Source organism: Protopterus annectens, chromosome 3.part1, assembly GCF_019279795.1.
Source record: "Protopterus annectens isolate FY-2018-M chromosome 3.part1, PAN1.0, whole genome shotgun sequence".
In the NCBI taxonomy this organism is placed as follows: Eukaryota; Metazoa; Chordata; order Ceratodontiformes; family Protopteridae; genus Protopterus; species Protopterus annectens.
The window spans coordinates 725,227,327-725,248,897 of NC_056732.1; the positions used below are offsets into that span (position 1 = coordinate 725,227,327).

The 21,571-nt window shown below is 42.7% G+C and overlaps 1 protein-coding gene across 1 annotated transcript in view; it reads left to right on the top strand.

Annotated features, from left to right (window-relative positions):
* The window catches only part of LOC122798273 (Y+L amino acid transporter 2-like), a 1,371,252-nt gene that overhangs the window by 436,577 nt on the left and 913,104 nt on the right, over positions 1-21,571 (top strand). The window contains exon 3 of the mRNA XM_044067080.1: positions 12,130-12,255. Within this exon, the coding sequence (XP_043923015.1) occupies positions 12,130-12,255 (126 nt within the window). The remainder of the gene's footprint in view (positions 1-12,129; positions 12,256-21,571) is intronic.

Consider the following 21,571-nt stretch of genomic DNA (forward strand, 5'->3'; position numbering starts at 1 on the left):
GTGTCCCTCCAGGTACTTCAGGGTCTGTGCCTAAAAAGCACATGCTTAAAATGGCAGAAGATTTGATTACTTTAATTAGAGGTTCTATGCCCCCTCCTGATAAGAGGCCCAGGGTGGAGCCAGAGTTGGAAAGTTTGGATCAGGCCTCAGACGACTCAGACTCTTCTGCTGAAGATATTCAAGATTTTCCCCCTTATTCGGATTCTGATGCAGAGGATTCCACTCCTTCTGCTTCTCCTGCAGAGGATTTTTCGTTTTCAGAAACTCTGCATTCCATGAGGGAGCATTTTAAGTGGGAAGGACAGGATTTCTCTGATTCACGAAAGAGGCTTAGGGAATTCTTGTTTTACCACAGCATAGACCCTTGGCTATACCTCCTGTTTTGGATGTTGTTCAAGATGTTTTCTCGAGGCTTCCCTTAATCCAGATTCTTTGCCTCCTGCGCCAGTTAAACCGGACAGGTATTACAGGGTGCCTGAGGCTCATAAATATCTGTATAAGAGTCCTAGGGCGGACCCAGAAACTATTAGTCAGGGGCCTAAGGGTGTTAGAGCTTCTGTTGTAAAGAATCCGGTTCCTCTAGATAAGGAAGCTAGAGCTTTGGATAGATGGGGTAAGAAGGTGTATACCTCTTCTACTTTAGCAATGAGGGCTTTAAATTGCCAGTTTCATATGTTGAAGTATCAGAATTTCCTCCTTTCTCAGCTAAAATCTAAAGTGGATGCTTTGGCAGAGGGCATAGAGTGTAAAGAATTGCAGGATTTAGTACATGTCTCTGAACAGGTGGGTAAGCATTCTTTGCAGTGTGGTTTTGATGCTGTACAGGCCTCTTCTAGGGTGGCTGCCACTGGATCAGTTCTTCGTAGGCACGCCTGGCTTAGGGATCAGAATTTGTCCGAGCATGTTAAAACTAGAATTCTGGATGCCCCTTTACAGTCTGAAGTTTTGTTTGGTCCCCCTGTGGAGTCGGTTTTGAAGAAAATGGAAGACAAGGCTAAGTCTATGCAGACGGTTAAAGATTTTTTGCAGGTGCAACCTCCAAAGTTTAGTAGAAATTGGCCTACTAAGGGGTGGACCTACCCTTCTTCTGATTCTCAGTCTAGGGGTAGATCTAGACGTGGCAGGGGCAGAGCTCACAGTACATTCAGGCCTAGAACTTGGAGTTCACCTGCACAATCTGCAGGTGAGGGCAGGGGCCAGTCCTTTCGTAAACAGGCCCAATGACCTGCATTTTCAGCTGCCAGATTCTTCTTCCTGGCAGCTCCTTTGGGAGGAAAATTAGCACTCTTCAAGCAAAACTGGCTTTTAGTCACCCAGGACAAATGGGTATTGGACATTATAAACCGAGGCTACAAGTTCTATTTCCATACATTGCCTCCTTTCAAAGGCATGCCAGACGTTCCTCCTCGGCAAAGGATAGAGGCTCACAAGCAGATTTCTTTACTTCTTCAAATAGGAGCTATACAGCCAGTTCCTCTGTCAGAAGTGGGACTAGGATTTTATTCTCGCCTGTTTCTAGTACCAAAGAAAGGGAACACGTGGAGACCAATTTTGGATTTATCTATCCTCAACACTTATCTGGACATTCCAAAGTTCAAAATGCTGACGTTACAACAGCTTTTACCTCTGTTGGGAAAATATCACTGGATGGTAACTCTGGATCTCAAAGAGGCTTATCTTCATGTTCCTATCAGGCCCAGTTGCAGGAGGTACCTGCTGGCTGGAAATTTACATTATCAGTTCTCTGCATTGCCCTTTGGCTTATCTACTGCGCCCAGAGTGTTCACAAAGGTTCTGGCTCCAGTGATAGCCTTTTTCAGGTTAAAAGGAATACAGATTTATCCTTATTTGGACGATTGCCTGATTATTGCACAACACAAAGACGAACTTCTGCATCATCTACAGTATGTGATGGTAGTGTTAAGATGCCTAGGGTATTCTGTGAACGAAACAAAGTCCAGTCTAGTACCCTCTCAGGACATGTGCTTTCTGGGTGTGAGACTGAATACAGCTTCCCAGATGGCCTTTTTGACCCCGGACAAAGAAGCCTTTCTCTTTATTTCCATCGAATGTCTCTACAGTCCAGGCTGACTGCAAGGACAGTCCTTCAAGCCTTGGGGTTCATGGCATCTTGTATTCTGGTGCTTCCCAATGCCAAACTGCATATGAGGAAGCTTCAATGGTATCTCAAAAATGTATGGACACAACACTGCCAAGATCTAGACACTGTCATTCAGATAATACCTTGCATTCAGAAAAAATTTTTGTGGTGGGCTCAGGAATGTCACCTAAACAAGGGACTCTCTGTGACCCGACCAGAGGCGAGTCAGATTCTAACGACAGATGCCTCGGACAAGGCTTGGGGAGCACACTTCAATGGAAAATGGGTGCAAGACACGTGGCCTGTCAGACTTCAACATTTGCATATCAACTTGAAGGAGATGTTAGCAGTCCAATTTGCATTGATGGCTTTCAAGGATTTCCTTCACCCAGGACAGGTGTTGATTCAAACAGACAACACTACTGTCATGTGGTACATCAACAAGCAAGGGGGAACCCATTCGTACCCTCTTTGCAGGCAAGCGATGATTTTGTGGGAGACTGCTCTCAGTTTACACCTCAATCTTCAGGCAAGGTTTCTACCAGGAGCACAGAACTCCTTAGCGGATGTGTTGAGCAGACAAATTGTGGATCCTCACGAGTGGAAACTGGATCCTCATGTGTTTCAAAAGTTGACAGTGTTATGGGGGACTCCAGACATAGATCTGTTCGCTTCTCCACTAAATTACCAGTTGCCAAAGTTTTGCACAAAAATGTTTCATCCCACAGCTTGGAAGGTGGATGCTCTATCATTCAGTTGGAGCAATCTTCATGTCTATGCCTTTCCACCTCTGCCTCTCATTCCCAAGGTACTCCTGAAGGCCAGAATAGACAAGCCATCCATGATTCTGATAGCGCCGGATTGGCCTCAACAGCACTGGTACCCACTACTGAGGAGTTTGGTATGGGAGCCTCCATTGCCTCTGCCTTTGATTCCGCATCTTTTGTCTCAGGAGGGCGATCACTTCCTCAATGTCAAGATTCAGTCTCTGCATCTCACAGCCTGGCATATTCTGCTTTAGACCCTGGAGGGTCTCAGCTTCCACAACAAGTTTTGAAGGTTATTTTGGAGGCCAGAAGGCCTAGTACAAGGAAAGTTTACGCTGATAAATGGAGGAGATTTTTTCTTTGGAGCAAAGCGAAGGACTTTGATGTTTCCAAGCCTGATTTAAGTGTTTCTCTTCAATATCTTACTGAGTTATTGGACAAGGGTTTGTCTTTCTCCTCGATAAAGGTTCATGCTGCAGCCATTTCTGCTCACTATGACTGTGACCCTCCTTTATTTTCCCATCCTTTGTTTAAGCAATTTCTTAGAGGGGCAAAGAACATAAGACCCCCACGAGCTCCTACTCCTGCTTGGGATCTCAATTTTGTGTTGGAAAAGCTTACTCTACAACCTTTTGAGCCTGCAGCTACTGCCGAGTTAAAGTATTTATCATGGAAGACTGCTTTTTTGTTCGCCATTACCTCTGCAAGAAGGGTTTCTGAATTACAGGCCCTTATGGCAGTGGAACCTTTCCTGATTTTTCATAAGGATAGGGTATCTTTGCGTACTAATCCTTCCTTTATGTCTAAAGTGGTTTCTAGTGTGGCCTTGAACCAAACTATTCATTTGCCTACTTTTTATGCAAACCCCCAAAATAAAGGGGAGAAGATTTTGCATACTTTGGATATTCACAGGCAGTTACGTTATTATTTGAGCAGAACCAAGGGGTTCAGGCAGTCTCAGCAGTTGTTTCTTTTGCTTTGGGTTCTCAGGGAAAACCTGTTTCAAAACAAACTATTTCTAAATGGATTGGGTTTTGTATTTCTTTCTGTTATTCCCATCATGGTAAGGAGATTCCGCTGGAATCAGACCTCATTCCACTAGAGCTGCTGCCACTTCTACTGCCTTTCTAAGGGGTAGCTACAAAAGATATTTTGGAAGCAGCCACTTGGAGTTCAGTACATACTTTTTCCAAGCATTACCACCTTCCTCTTTATTCTAAGTCTAGGGCTGGATTTGCCACTGCAATATTACAGGGCATTTTAGCAGCCCCTAATGCTTTATGATTTTGCCATCCTCCCTTTACCTCTGCTTTGGGATTCTACCCATATGTAAGGACTGCAGCAATGTGAGATGAAGAAAATAGTACAGTTTTGTACCTACCATAAATGTAGATGTTCAAGATCCACATTGCTGCAGTCCAATTTACCTCCCTCCTTCCACTCTGTAGTTTGGCATGGTTATATGCTTTGGGTGATGGTTGTTGTTGGGCATGTTTTTGGGAGGTATCCTGTTTTTGGGCTGTGGCCTTTCTTTTTAGGGCCTTCTGACATCTGGGGCAAGAAAAGACTGAGGATATGATGTCGGTCATGCGCTTTTATACCCTGACGCTCTGATGTCAGATCTGAGCACCCATGACCGACGTCAGCCTAATACTTTGGTATTCGGGCCGACCGAGGACAGCGGACTACCCATATGTAAGGACTGCAGCAATGTGGATCTTCGAACATCTATATTTATGGTAGGTACAAAACTGTACTTTCTGCATGTCACTATTGCTCACTCTTGGGTCTTGGATCCGACATCGGATCTGAGCCGGCAACTTTTTAGACCGCTTCTAGGCTCAAGCTTCTCCCCCTCACATGATCCCTTGCTGCCCTCTATCCCCTGAGATCTCGTTTGTCATGATTAGCTACAGACGCATATTTCTGGGGTTGAGTTTCCCTTGTGGGATAAGTAGTGCTTTTCAGCATTCTTTTTATCGATTTTGTTTAATAGTATTTTTCCTTGAGTGTTAGCAGTAGTAGCATAGTGGTAGATAGTTAGTTTAGACCTCCACTCCTGTTCGTATTTAGTGAACTTCTGTAGGGATGGACCTCTTTTTTTCTTTTCAGCAGCCTTTATCCCCATTTAGCTTTTTCTTGTAGTTGTGTCTACAGTTAATTCCTAGCTGTGTGTGTTGGTTGTTTATCCCTTGGTGCTGACTCGTGCTTCTTCTTTACTGACTCTGATTTTTGCGTGCCCCCTGGGCTTAGTTACGTTGTCATATCTGACAAGCCAGCTGGTTTTAAAAGGTGCTTCTTGTGCGGTCATAAGATGCCCGTCTCAGATTCACACAAGAAGTGCCTTTTCTGTTTTGGTGGTGACTACCTGGAGGTTGAATGTGACATTTGTGCCACATTCAACCCCAGGGTTTGGTCGAGCACCAAAGCTAACTTCTTTTGAAAGGTCTAGCTCATGTGGGTCCCTTGGCTTGGTTTTCTGCCAAAACTGGACCCTTTGAGCACAAAAGGCAGTTCCCTGTGCCTCCGGGGTCATCCTCCTCTAAAAAGATGAGGCTATCTGATCCTAGTGCTCTGGATTCGAACCCCAGCCTCGACTCTGTCTGATCTGACTCTCGTATCCTAAGGTCCACTACTTTCATGGATCCGGGCTTCCACTCCGAAGCCCACAGATTGGAGGTCATGGGAATCTACTCTCAAATTCAAGGCCTGCAGTTCGAGGCCTTCGAATCCAGATCAGCCAAGGATCCAGCTCCCTTGGATCCCAGGCATGTGGGATCAAGCATTTGGATCCTAGTGTGTCTCTGGATCTAAGGACGTCGGATCCAGGATTGGTGTCGGAACCCACTATTGTCATTGAGGATTCCCCCTTGGGTTCTGGCTTGGGGCAGCCCCCTTCTGCCTCCAAGCACAGAAGTCTTGGTTTAGAGGGGTGGTCCTTGGGTTCTCTGCACCCATCCCCAGCTAGATCCTCCGTGTCCTCTAGATCCTCCAGAAGTTTACTCTCTGCCAATACTGACAGGATGAGGAGGCCCTTTCTCAAGTCCCAGATTGAGTTGGGGCTTCTCGTGTCTCCTGCCTATCCTGCTAGGGGGCAGTTTCCTACCCCCATGTTGGCTTCTCCTCATCCGACCAGGTTGGTTTTGGACTTTTTGGCCCTGGATTGCACAGGGAGGGAAATGAGGATTCCTGGGGACCCTTCTCTCCTTACCCCATCAGAGTCCCTGACTACTTCTGCGTTGCCTCCGACTGGGCAGGTGGAGTCCCGGACCCGAGAGGTCACCTCAGAGTCCTTGGATGTTGGTTCTGGACCTGTTTTTTTTGGACTGGTCCCTTCCCCTTGGTGCTTTGGCCCTTGACAGCTCGGGGCCAGTACTGTCCAGAGGTCTGGAGGTTCTAGCCTGCTCTGGTTTTTCTCCCCAGGCAGGCCTTCCTGCTGGGAGTGGGGACGGGGCATCGTCCAGTCCTTTGGCTTTCCAGGTCATAGAGAGGACCTTTTCCTCCCAGGGAGTTTCTTCATTGGCCTTCTAGGGACTGTACCAGCCCCACTTTGTGGACCCCACTCATCCTGTCTCAGGTTAGCCCTCTTGAACTAGCCTTCAGGGGGGAGCTGCCCCACTCAGGGTTCCTCTCTCTTCTGAATCCCCCCCCCCGAGCCACCCCTGGAGGAGGTACCTTGGAAGAGATCATGTAAGAGGAGATATTTGGACTCCCCTGCCTAGTCGCTTACCAAGGATATGGACCTCTATGAAAGGGATGGGCCCCCCCAGGTCTCTGCCTTAGGATGTCTCCTTCAGGGACATCTTGGAAATCTTTAAGCTTAAGGGCAGTTGTTCTTCCCTCAACCTGTCCTCTGAGGAGTCTGTCTTTCTGAAGGCTTTTGGGATGGGACCATTTACCCTCCTGGGTTTCCCTCCCTGCACACGAACATGTAGACCTTATCGCCAGCAGGGCATGGAAGGAGACGGATACTGTGAAGCCTGTTCCCAAATGTGCCGTCAAGTTTTAGTACCTCTTCTGGCAAACAGTTCTGTTCCAAATGCATGACAGTCAGTGGTATAGTGGTTGCTGCCACCACCAAGAAAGAGCTGGCAGAAGAGAGCATGTCTGTCCATCCCCCTAACCATGAGTCCAGGGTGATGGACAGGCATGGAATGCTAGTGTTTGCCTCAGCTACATTTGGGCTGTAGGTGCTCACCTATCAGGCACATTTCACCCTACTTCAAAGGGACCCGGTCATGGAGCTTACCATGTCCCTTTCCCAGGTGCTGCCTACTGGGGGACTAAGCAAGGTGTTCCCCAGACTATCCACACTTTCTTCCCTGGCTGATTCATCAATGAGGCTGATTGCCAATTTGAAGGAAGGAGCCTCTTGAGTGGCCGGCACAGGTATCGCTATTCGATGTCACGCCTGGCCTCCACCTTTACAGTTTTGCAGAGTCCTTTAAGACAGCTTTCACCAGTGTCCCCTTTGATGGTTCTACCCTGTTTGGTCCTTCGGTCAAAGACATTCTCACCCGCAGTGAGCAGGAAGGCAAGAACTTGTCAGCTGTGGGAATCAGGTTTTCCACCCTTCAACACTCCTTTTCCAAGATGCAGCAAGGAGCCAAGAAAATTTGGTTTCGCAAGTTACAGTCTGCTTTCCTGGACGCTCAAGATGAACCCTCCTCCAGAGGTTGGGGGAAGTGGTTCAATGGAAGATGCCGCCCTAGGGACAGAGGGAGGCTGCAAAATCAGAGCTCCAGGGAACCCTTCTCTGAGAAGTCCCAACAGCGCTCCTGAAGCACTGCTCTGACTGTTTTGCCATGGAGGCAGTCGGGGTCACTTGTCTTTGCACCCTTTGGCCTGGCAAGTATTATAAAAGATCCAACCAGGGGTTATTCTTTTCCCTTTTCCCAGCCTCTTCCAGTCAAGAGATACCTCCCTGATGCACTACCCCATCAGATGGAGCTAGCTTGGGAAGAAGTGCTTCTTCCAAAGAGAGCCATCCAAGAGGCCCCACCAGGACAACGAGAATCCAGAACTTACTCTTGCTTCTTTTTGGTGCCAAAGAAGATGGGGGACCTGTGTCCAATCCTGATCTCGGCAATCTCAATCTCTTTGTCAAGAAGTCCACGTTCTGGATGGTCACTCTCCAGTTCATCATGCCTTTGTTGCACAAGGAAGATCTCCGGGACGTTTACTATCATATTGAAATAGTCAGGCACTCCAGGAGACATCTCCATTCTCGACTAGGGGCCAGTCACTACCAGTTCAGGACCCTGCCCTTTGGTCTTACACAGCCTCCTGGATGTTCACCAAGTGCATGGCAGAGGTCACAGCTCACTTGAGACTGCAAGGATTCTGGGTGTTTCCCTATCTTGACGATTGGCTTCTCACAGCTTCCACAAAGCATTGTCTGGCCATAGCCTCTCAATACCTGCTACAACTCTTCGACCAGCTAGGCATTACAATGAACCTCCCCAACTCTAACCTCACTCCATCCCAAAGTCTGGAGTTCATCAGGATTCAGTTGGACACTGTGTCAGAGATTGCACTGCTCCCTCTTCGTCGGGTACACCTCATCAGATCTATGTCTTCCCGACCTGTCTCATCCCCAGGCCCACCTTGTACTCAGGGCCTTAGGGTTTATGGCAGCAGCGATCTATCTAGTGCCATTAGCCAGGTTCTACATGAGGGTTTTGCAGTGGACTCTAGCGGTTCAGTGGTCTTCCTTGGTTCATCCAGTGTTAACTCTGATCTGCCTCACACCAGTGTGCAGGCGTTATCTCCTTTGGCGGATTCAGTCTCTCGATCTCATAGCAGGCAGACCATTCTCTTTCTCCCCCCAGTGCCACAATGACCATGAATGCTTCCCTGTTGGGGTGGGGGGGCATTTTCAGAGACAGACAGTCCAAGGCACTTGGTCCAAAGCAGAGACCAAAGTGCATGTCAGTATCTTGGAGATAAGGGCAGTTCTCCTTGCATTGCAAGCCTTCCAGAACTGCCTTCAACTGGTTACCATTCAAGTTCACACAGACAGCATGGCGATTGTGTGGTACATGAACAAGCAAGGGGCACACGTTCATATCTGCTTTGTCACGAGGCCTTGAAAGTGTGGGAATGGGTGATCTCCTTGGGGGGGTGTTCTCATTGCAATGCACATGCCTGGGGAGTCCAACATGCTGGTGGGTGGACTCAGCAGGGCGATCCTGAGCCCTCACGAGTGGTCCTTGAATCCTTCAGTGGGAAAAGAGATCTTCCTTCGCTGGGGTCAGCTGAGCTGCGATCCGTTTGCTTCCCCTTTCAACCACAAATGCAGCTGGTATTTTGCCATGATTCCCCCAAATGGGAAGTCAAATGGGAAGTCTCCCAGGGATGCTCTGGTCCACTCTTGGCCCCCAGGTCTCCTTTATGTCTATCCTCCCTTGCTTCTCATTCCCAGAGTACTTCAGAAAGCTCATCGCCTCAAGGCCACCTTGATCCACATCACCCCCTTCTGGCCTTGGTGGGTGTGGTTTCCCCTTCTTTGGTCTCATTTGAAGTACCACCCTTGGATGCGAGATTCTATTCTGGATCTAATTTCCCATCCCTCCCAACAGCTTGGTTTGTCGACTTCCAGTAATCCTGAAGCAGGCTATCTTCTTCCGTGAAGAACATTAACCTGGCCTCTCAGAAGGCTTCCGCTAGAAAGATTTACATCAGTAAGTGGAGACTTGTTCTATTTGGGCTAGACCGTGCAATCTTGATCCTGCTGCGGCTTCCATTTCTGATATTTTGCTCTTCTTGTCTTTGATAGTCGAGAAACTAGCTCTGTCTTGAAACAGCAAAGTGCAGTTGGCAGCTATTTCCAACTTCCATGTTTGTGGGAAACCCGCCTTCGCCTTTTGCTTGTGTAAAGCCTTTCTAAAAGGGTTTTTTCTGCTCTGCCCTCTTGTCAAGAATCCTTCCCCTCCTTGGGATCTTTCTTTTTTGCTGCAAGCTCTCGTGCGGATACCGTTTGAGCCTGCTGCTACATGTGACATCAAATGTTTGTCATGGAAGACTGCATTTCTTGTAGCATTAACATCGTCTAAGAGTTTTGGAGTTGCATGCTCTTTCTATAAAACTGCCTTTCATGGCTTTTCATAAAGACCGAGTGGCCCTTCAAACCAACCCATCATTCATGCCCAAGGTGGCCACAAAAGCAAATTTGAACCAGTCCATTCAATTGCCAGTCTTTCCAAATTTTGCTAATTAAGGGGAGTATCTCTTGGATATGCTAGATGTACATAGACAGCTCTGTTTTTTCTTACATAAGACAGACTTTTCACAGGTCTGACCAACTGTTTGTGGCCTTTTCTTTTAACAGGAAGGGTCAGGCGATATCCAAAGTAACCATCTCCTGTTGGATTTCGATGTGCATTTCTTTTGCTTATTCATCCGAAGGTTTATCCTTATGGCCAATCAGAGCACAATTCCACTAGATGTATGGCTACATCAGTTGCCTATCTTGCCCACCATTCCATGGATGACATTTGTATGGCAGTCACTTGATCTTCTCCTCACACGTTTGTTACTACAGACTTGACCGTTCCCAGGAGCAGGACTTCCTTCGGTTCCACAGTTCTTCGACATGTCCTTCCATGAGGCCCCTCAGGATTTAGGGTAGCTGGGGACTCTTACCCAAGAACAAGGAATTGTGACATCAGGTAAAGAGTTATGTACTTACCATAACTTGGCATCTGTTTTATCCTATGTCACTGTTCATCACTATCCCTCCCTCTGTCCCCCATCCTGTTGGTTCTAGAGGTTGTGGGAAAGTCCTGTTCGGTGGTCAAGGTCTACCTTAGCTGCTTTCTAGCTTAGGGCAAACTCAGTCTGAGGGGTTAGAGGGCAGTAAGGGTCATGGGAGTGGGAGGAGCTCAAGCCTAGAAGCTGTCTAAAAAGTTGCCGGCTCGGATACAATGTCTGATCCAAGACCCAAGAGTGATGAATAGTAACATAGGATAACACAGATGCCAAGTTATGGTAAGTACATAAGTCTTTATACTTTATATGTAAAATTGAAATATTCATTTTTAGGCTTGCTTGAGCGTCTGCTTCCCCTGCTGGAAGTCCCGGCCTCACTGTTTGAGAATCACTGGTGTCGAGGGGAGCTGCAAACTCTGCATTCGTGATTGTTTTGATATTTTGGTCATGTAGTACAGAGTATTAAGGCTATAAACTAGTTTTAAGTTGGATTCGATTTTTTTTCTTCACTTGTCTGTTATGTGATTCTTGAGTCAGTGGCTTAACTACATTAATGCCCACAGGTTACCTCTGATGAGATGCATTTATCCCTAGTAGGTTTTAATTGGTTAACTATTAAAAACAAAAATCCATCCATCCACAACCCCTTTGCCCATTTTTACACATAGGGTCAGGATGTCACTATAGCAGTGACTATAATCTAGAGCCAAGGTTCACACTGCCAGGTGGCTAGCCCTGCCACGTCTGTTCTTCCATACTTCACACTCAAACAACTAGACAACATTCTCCTTGGCTTAAAGTAGGCCTTCATTTGTTGCTGCAGTCGTGCACATGTACTGTTTTCCACATTTCACACATGTTTTGGCCTCTCTTAAGTTGCAGAAAGTTCTGCTTATTTTTTTTAAATTCTCCTAAAACTCTATACTGCTTCCCCTTGTGTTTTGAAAGTTAAAACAGGAAGAGCTCAGGAGCTTTCTTTACTGGGACAGAGTTTTTACCCCTTATTTCCAGGATGCTTCATTTATAGTTAATCTGGCATAGGTTATTTCCCTTTGCAGAGGGACATGGGGTAGAGTTTTCTTGTATTAGCAAATGCAAAAGCAGGATGTTTGCTTTACGTTATGATTTTACTTGGAATTTTGAAAACAATCGTGCGTTATTTTTATTCCACATATGTTGTCTAGTGATTCAGGGCACCATGTGTCATAGTACCTAGCAGATACTTGGATTATCTAATTAGAAACAGTTTAGAAGTTTTCTGAACACTTGTTCTTATTAAAAGTTGTTGATTGTGTGAACATTCTGACTGGCATTGCATTTTAAAAATATCAGTGTTATATCTGAAAACGTCCAGTTATCCAAGAAAATGTCTTGGTATTGCTCTGTACAAAGAAATTGTTTCATTTATTTTGTTCGGTTAAAGAGTGGCAAAGCCTCATTTGTTAGAGGGGCTGCGTAATCATTTGACAAGTGAACAGTGTAGAGGATGGAAACCTTTTGAGTGGTAAATATGTTTTTTTTATTTATTTTTTTTTTTTTGTTTACCTGTAGGTCTCTTAACTGCTGTCAATTGTGGCAATGTGAAATGGGGTAATACACTGCAGGTGGCATCTACTGTCGCCAAAGTGCTTGCATTAATTGTCATCATCATAGCTGGAATGGTAAAACTATGCCAAGGTAAGTTCTGTAGTAGTTTAGCATCTGTATGATTACAGTGAATAAATGTTTCATTGGGAATTGGGGGTAGCAGAGGAGAAATCCTTGCAGGATCAGTCAGAATTGAGAAAGGTGTCGCTCACCCTTCTCTACATAAAACAGGAAGGCTTCAGGTTTTGTTCAGATGCTTTAATTTGTACAAAGACATCAGGATGGATAGCAGCATCTTTAAATACGAACAAATTAGTTAACATAGGCTACAGACATAGATGCGTACATCTCAACAGCTAACTACAAAATGTCAGTCAGGCTTGCACATGCTCAGTATTCATGCACTTGTGCAAGCCCTTGGATAGCTTAAAGGTATATACACACATTGATCTACATCCTCCCTCTCAAAAAGATTGCCTGGAACTTTTCTGAGGTTTCTGTCATATTCTGCTTCATCACAACCTCCTACTAGTACATACTAGCAGGAAGTCGTGATGAAGCAGAATATGACAGAAACTATCTACTGTGATAGCACAAGGATACCCAGAAAAAAATTTTGCTCCATTGCACGCTGAAAGACTTTACTTGCATAATTTATTCCAAATGACATTCTCAAAAATCTACCTGCCATACGGAGAATTGAAAGGAGTGAGCTGTGAGGATTTTTTGTCAAGCTGGATTTGCCAGAATGAACTGTCTGCATCTAAGACAGAAAAAATAGTGGCATTTGGCATGAAGGCTGTGATGTTTTCGATTGTGCGCAATGGATAATGAGGTCTTTTTAGAGCTTTGTTCAAATCTCGTGGATCAAGACGTAGTCTGACGTCATCTGAGCTTTTCTTGTGCGCTACTACCATGGAAGATACCCATTCAGTTGGAGTTTTGACGGGACAAATCACACCCTGTTGCACCATTTTATCTAACTCTGCTTTTGTCCTGCATGGTTATTGGAAGTTTGCATGCTGACCTGATAACTGGACTGACCTCTGGTGGGTCTAACTTCATGGAGTACACAACTGGAAGTTTGCCTAGTTTGTCTTTGAAAAGATCAGCATAGGTAGAAAAAATGTGCTGGGCAAAGTAGAGTACTGGACTTGTCAGCTAACATGGTGGACTTCCTTGTTAAATGAAAGGAAGCCCGTATTCAAATTGTCTCTGAGCCCTAATAATGACTGGACGTGCCTCTTAACCACATAAAATAAGTCGTAGCTTCTTCCAGCAGAGTAACATGAAAGGGCTACTGAGCCTTCTGTTTGCATTTCTTCACCTCCATAAGCAACAAGTTTCACACAGCTTACCAAATCAAGCTTTTTACTTTTATATACTCTTGCAAATATTTCTGCAGATATAACATTGCAGTTGGAACCTGTATCAACTTTGAGCTCTGTGGGTTTGCCATTTATTCAAACAGTACAAAATACTTCATTCTTGGCCCTTGAATCTACTGCATTGACTGTTTCATGAAGCACTGACACACCATCAACATAAAGAGTAGAACTGCCACTGTCTAACTGATCAACTCGTTTCTTAAAATGTTCCCTAAATGTGGGCATTTTGATTTACAAAATCTTTTGAAATAATTCCATTTATTACATTTGTGGCATTGTTGACCAAAAGCTAAACATTTTTACTTTTTAGGTTCATGGCTATCACCACAATTATGACAGTTGGCAGTGAAACTAGGTTGGGGCCCTTGCTTGGAGTGTGCTGACTCACTCTTATGCTTCACTGTAGAAGTTTGGAATGCGCTAAAAAGTTCTGGGGAGACCTGCAGCAGTCTTGGGGAAACCCCATAGCTGCCTTGTGTTTAGGCACGTTTCTTTTGATAATGTGCCACATACTGTAAACATGAGCTTTTATCACTATGCCTTCTAGAGCTTCTCTCCTTTGTAAGCATATTCATTTGCGTTTCTTTGAGCTCCTATATCTGACAAATCTCAATGGCCTTATTCAAAGTTAAGTCACTGTCACGAAGCAAAATCTTTCTCACAGCGTCATCTTTTATACCACACACAAGTCTTTTATCAATTTGTCCCTTAAGTCACCAAGTTTGCACATTTTAGCTTTATTTCTCAGGTCAGTTATATATGTGCTGCAAAAGCTTCACCAGGCTTTTAATCCCTTGTGCAAAATAAGTGCCTTTCCATTGTAACATTTGCCTGGGGTTACACTCTGGGGTCCTCCCGTGACTCAGCCAGTACAACAATATGACCGTTTCCCCCGCTACTATATAGATAGCAGGTGCTTTCACAAATGAACACTCCCTTTCTATAGATTCTGACCCAGCTAAATTAAGTAGAATAATTGCCTTTGTATGGTCATCTTTATCAGAAAATGCAACCTGTATGAAAATGTACTCTTGCTCAAACACACTTCAATTCCCTGCAATATTACTGTCAAACACAAGTGTACTGGGTTTTCGAAATCTGTCTGCCATGCCCACAAAGTATACACAAACACACTGAAAATATGGCCCTTGTAACTATGTATGAACAAACTGTTCTGTGAGCTTGTAACAACATTCAAATGCACAATAAACTCTTTGAAATACTTTACTTTGTGAAATATGCTCTGTAATGGCTATACTCTGTGGAATATGCCTTGTAATGGCTGTACTTTGTGAAGTAGCTTTATTGTAACACTGCATAAACATGCAAACACTTTATACACTTCTGAAAGCTCATATCTATGCTTAATACAAAAATATGTATGCTTTCAGACAGTGCGGTCATTTCCCTTATTTTATTCATTTTATGCAATTTAGACTTTATTTCAAACATTTTCCATAGTAATTCAAATATTTTTATCAATAATGTACATATCTGTTTATGTGAATATCTTTTAGAATGTTCTGTATGCCCCTTTTTATATTATATGAATAAGAAATAGTGTGGAGTAAGATTTAATATTTAAAATTTGTTTCTGACCTGTTTTGCGAATTATGCACATTTTGGGAAATGATCCAGTCCTTTATATTCCACCAGCATCTAAACAAGAGCCAAGCCGTTTCTGACCTCATGCCCCAACGGCCTTCGGTATTCTTCTACTGACTCCATGTCCTTTAGACATGCCACTTCTGGTACCATGTTGCACGTTCATGTCTAATAAAACCAGAACGCTTGGAGTTCATTCAGATACTTTAATGTATACAGACACATCAGGATGGATAGCAGCATCTTTAAATACGAACAAACTAGTTAACCAACAGAGCTTACAAGCATACACGCTTACTTCTCAACAGCTAACTACAAAATGACAGGTTCGCATGTGCTCAGTATTTATACACTTGTGTAAGCCCTTGGATAGCTTTTTAAAGATATATACACACACATTGATCTACAAAGGTAAGTAGTATATTAGTGTGTTCTGAAATGAGGTGCTTGTATGTTGCTACAATAGTGATGTATTCTGTCATAGAAAACTCTTGGCATGCCTGACTGAACATTTTATGGTATATCCCGGATATTTCTTTGTAGTGTTAAGGTACTACTGTTAGAATTAGCTTTGTCTGCTACCATGGAAAATTTGTAATTTCCACAAAGTATACCACAAGGTATGTATCTATCCAGTTTGCCTTTGAGTTCTTAAATTGTCTGGATGTTGGCTGTTTGACTGTTAAATTGAATGTGGGATGCAACTTTAAGATTATGTGGATAAGGGAAAGCCATCACCAAAACCCATCAAATTAAATTATACAATACACACCACAAACACAGTTTAAACATATCAGCATAGTACCTTGCAAATCTTAACACTTGCTCTATTCCTGACTCTAAACTAATTCTTTAAATTTGACCCTAATCTAGATTATAACTAAAACTCTGATTGTAGATGTGATGGCCACCACTGCTGCCAGTATGTGAAGGGCACTAATATGTGTCGTCCCCACGCTGGGCCAGTAGTCAAGGAGCCTGAATCCTCACCACTGACACCAGTGAAGAACGTTCACTGGGAACAAAAATACATACACACAGTATTTCCAGATGCAGCTTTCTGTACCAAATACATTTTCCCCTTAAAACCACACTGGGAACACAGTCAGGGCATCTGGGTTTCTATCTCTCTTTCTCTCCAGGCCCCCAGTAAGACACTACTGGCACAGCTGTAGGGTTGAGCCCACAGACGAGTGTTCCAAGCCAAGTCTTCCACCACTCTCTTTGTGAAACCAGAGCTGTGTGTCCCTGCTCCAAGTAGCTCACACACACACACACACACACACACACACACACACACACACACACTCACTCCTGGGAAAGGCTGGCACAGTTTTGCCAGCTATGCCTCTCTGCCCAGACTATAAGGTAGGTACTACCATCAGAACACTCCACCGCCAGCTACTCTAAGGCTGTTACAAGGATACCCAATTATACGGAGTAAAATTGATACTAATACAGGTGGTAGTGTTTGACGAATGCAGCAAGGCTTTCAGGAGCGGACACAGTGTCACCAAATATAATTACTGTCAAAGGTTAAAATATTCTCTAAATGACCAGCCAGAATGAAAAGTTTAAATATATTTAGTAATAAATAATAAAAGAACATAACATTTTAAATATCTATCTTTTGCATTCTCTCATTTATTTTTCATTTTGTGATGCAGGAAGGCTGATTTTAAAGTAATGTAGAACCTGTTTTGTGATGGGTATATTTAACAGGAAAGCATCTTTTTACTGGATAACCATTTTGTGAGCTATGGGTAATAATGTTTTGGATGTTCCTTTTAGTAGTTTTGAGCATTTTGATATGTCATAATAAGTGTGATACATCACATGCTGTATCTTTTGCTTAATATATGTTATTTTAGCATGTTAGCTAATGTAAAACAGAATTGGGTTTGCGTAATGTGCTTTTTAGGAACAAAGTATTAAGGGATGGTTATCCAAGAATAAGACTATTCAGGCTGTTTAAATGCAAAAAAAAAAAAAAAAACTAAAGCTGCTTTCAGATCCTTTTCAAAAGGCTGTTGTGGAAAATAGATGATGAAATGTCCATGAACTTTTACAATATAAGGTGTACTTTTATTTCTTTAAATTTGTTAACTAATGACCAGTTTTAATCTCATCTGAGGAACAAGTGAAAAAGTAGAGCAGTGAAAAAGAATACAGTTAACTTCAGGGTGTAGAAATAAATATATACTTTGTGTTACATTAAGCAGTTAATATTTACATGTTATATAGAGGCAGGTGACATAATAAAATAGGTTTGTATCGGATCCCTATGATAAGTCAGCCAGACACGTTGAAAGAAGCTGCTTCATATATGTATTTAAGTATGTAAGCAGACGTATAGGCAATAAATTGCTAAAGCAGAAAATACCTCTAGATAAATCTGGCAGAATAATTTAGAAATGGTTGTTTTTTTTTCCCATTTCCTCAGAGCATGCTCTCACCCCAAAACTGTGTTCCATAAGTGATAGGTGTGAGTTTGAGATGGAGTGCTGCTAAGCAGTACAAGGGCTTTTACTTTCTTGTGATACTGTCACCAGTTTGTTTTTACTAGCAGTACTAGCAGCCCACTGTTAGATAAGCCAATGCCACTGTGTGTAAAAGTAAGTGTGCCATGTAACATCTTCAACTCCATGTAAAACTAGGTGTGCCATGTAACATCCTTGGCTCACATTGCTGCTTAGAAGCCATTGGGTATTCCTTTATTCTTTTCACATCACAGATGGTTTAAATCAACTTGCTCTACCATGTGGGTCGGTAAGTGACACAGCTGTTTATAGATACTCTGTTGTCCGATATCTTTTCTTTAAGTATGATGCCTGATAATAAGCAACCCACCTTCGGTAGACACTAAGACTTTATATTGCAGATAATAGCATCTTTTAATGGACAAACTTTCCCAGGCTGTCCGCCACCTTTTCACTTCTACGTTGCACCACACATCCCACAATCGGGCATTCTTAACTTGCCTTGAGAATGCTGTTAGTCAGAAAGCAGTACCAGGCTACATTCCTTAAAAAAACTTTGTCATGGTGATTTTTTTTTTGTTTCTCTTTCCATTACTTGATAGTTTATTTATTTATTTTTTTCAGAGTGATGTTTTTTGTCCGTTCATTCCTTCAGAGCTGGTTTCAGGCTGTGTTTTAATTTTGCATTGATTTCTTTCTTTTTTGGCAGTTGTCAAGTTTTAGCAGTGTTGTGGCTGTGCTTATTTAAGGCAGTCTCACTTTTTAGTCTGTCGTGAGATTGCATGCTTATCATTGTGGGTTAACTATGCAAACTGAGTGTTCATTATAAAACAGAAGGCTAATTTCCTCTCAGAATGTGCCTGCTTGTAGTGTTATCACTGGTAGGAGAGCTTGGTTTCCTGTTATATAACCCCACTTGTTTTGGCAAAAGCAAACCATCTAAAAGCTGGGAAAATGAAGTCACAAGGAATCAAATCTGGAAGAACGAAAGCATGCACCGAGTTGTATTTGTTGTTTCTAGGGAGATTGATGAAATTAGGATTTGAACTCTGATATAAAGGGATGCCTAAGTACAAGACTTGATGTTATATTCCTGAATGTGAAACAAGATCAGCTTTATGAAGAAAGCTGTCATTTTGACTGGTTTCTGTGTCAGAATACATGATGGGTTTGAGTACAGGTATAGTCTGGTGCACACATATATGGTGTTCCTTCTCGCAGTGCTTGTTTTAAAGTTGTTGAATACAAGATATTTATTTTTTTGTAAACACCTTTATTATAAACTATTATTTAAGCAGGCAAACATACATTAACAGAAAAGAAAACAAACCATATTAGCATTTTTTTCATTTATTATCAAGCACCTTTATTATAAACTATTACTTAATCAGGCAAACATACATTAACAGAAAAGAAAACAAACCATATTAGCATTTTTTTCATTTGCATACAACTACCACCAGTCCAACACTACATGAATTGCTGAATTCCTGCCTGCAGTTAAACCTCACTCCTCATCCTGAACATTATTTTGCATGTAGTGTTCCCACAATTTCTCATTATTTCAATGTAATTTTCCCCTCTCCTTTTCTAAAGATCACTCTTCCAACTGTTATCTTTTTTATAATATTCAGTACTTCCTAGTGCAGTTGGTTTAGACTTTGATTTCCATTTTCCAGTAAATGATCTTTGGCAGCCAACAGAATTAAACTTAAAGCTTTACCATGTCTAGGAAATTCAGATCCTGTGTCCTAGCGCAAAAGAATAATTTCCTTAGTTACTGCCATTTGCTCATCCAGTATTTCTGACCGAATACTCTGTTGGGAATTTTTTTTAATCTGCCAACTCATTACACTCCTAAAACATATATTCCCAGTTACCTCTTTCTTCCTCATCACACCTCCCAACATTTGCTATCTACCTGAAGAAAAATTCTTTGAAGTTTATTGGGATGTAAAAATACCTATGCAGACACTTCTGAGCAAAGATCCTAAAGTCTTCTGGACTTTGTTACATACATGGTAGAGCCATACATATTGTCCTCTTCTGTTCTTTGTGAATTGCTTTTTCTCAGGGACCAAAAACATTTTCACTACTATCTTGCTATCTATATTCGTAAACAAGAGCTTCCATTTTTTTAGTTTTTGTATTAACTTTTATTTTAGTTTCTTACCCCATATCCTTAACTGCCAAAACAGAAGAATTTTTAATCCATACACCTAAATAATTCATCTTATTTCTCTATAAATATGGATATTATGGAGCCAGTTTCTGTGTAGGTACATAATTCACAGTTATAACCTTTGTTTTATCTTTAATGTTATATTCTAAAAAGACTTAAAACTGTCTAAAACTTCCATAACACTGAGATGTCCTTTTCTGGATTTAACAGGTACAAATAATGTTGTTTTAAGCCAACTTTTCTTATTTACCATATGAATTATAGCTTCAGATTTCTGAGTACCTCATTTTCTTTGCGAGTGACTCTAAATATAAAGTAAATAAAGTGGAAAAAGGAGATCCCTGCATGGGTTCCTCTGTTCAAACACAAGTTGTCAGAGAGGATCCCTCCCACTTTAATTTTTGCTTCTTTATAGCCTCCTAGTTAGTCTTACTATCAGGGAATACAAATGCTTCCATTGCCCTACTCATAAAATACCAGCTTACTCCGCTGAATGGTTTCTCTGTACCAAGACCTACCAACAACAGTGGTATTTTCTTACATTCTGCTTCTCTCTGGATCATCATCAGTCTGTTCATGCTAAATGTAGTGTCTACAGGACTACAATCAGTTTCTCTCAACATTTAAACAGAGTAGGTTGCACACACAAAAAGCATTTGTTAAGCTTTCACTTGCTTTGTAATTAAGCAGGTCACCCATAGGGCTGTTTGTTTCTACTTGAGTGGTTACCTCCTTCCCCTGTAACTGAAGTAAATTTACTCTTACATTAAGAGCTGTAATACTTACCTTATAGGTTTAGGACACCTTAGGAAACCTTGTAAACTGCAGTAGCCCCGCTACGTTCGCCCTCTCTTCGCTCCCCTCCCAGCCCCCAATTCTCTCCCGCCCCCAGTACCTCTAAATTTATAGTACTATAGCCACTCCCCCACTTTCTAGATCCTATCTGCTTTCATCTGGGATAATTCCACCCACCCCCATTCTACTACCTACATTTTAGTAGCACCTATTAGCTTTCATCTGGCATTCTCCCATCCCCCCTTCCAGTACCTTTACCTCACCACTCTGTCTTCTGGTGTTGCATCACCAGGTAAAACAGTTCCTTAACTCATTAGCCGAATCACAGATGATATACTTCTCTTTACTACCCCTCTTGTTCATACCATAACCTCCTTACCTTGTATGAAAAACAGTTTCTCACAGGATTTCAGGTCCCAAAAGGCCATACTATCACCCCAGCTGTAAATCCTTCCACCTTCAACCATATTTACAGTACCAGATCCTATCCAACATCTTGTTCAGTCTATCAACATCTCAGCCCCAGGCACATTAGCTCTAGATCCAAACACTACCACAAACTAATAAACAAATTCCTGAAGTTCATCACCAAGTATAGACTCAACCTTATACTTGGTGGTGATATTCACCCCAACCCTGGCCCACTCACTTCAGATACACATACCCCCTCTACTTGCAATCTAAGCTACAAACCTACAATTAATAGGCCAACTATCTCTCTCGTAGTCTGTCATCTCAATATTAGAAGCATTAATAACAAGGTACATGAATTGCATGCACTTCTGGATGTCCACTCCCCTGAAATTCTCTGTTTATCTGAAACCTGTTTAAAACCTAACACTAAAGACAATGAAGTGTTACCACCTGGGTACAACATACACAGGCTGGATCGTGCTTCGAGCAAGGGGGGGTGGTGTAGCTGTACTCTAAATCTGAGTTGAATGTCACCATAGATG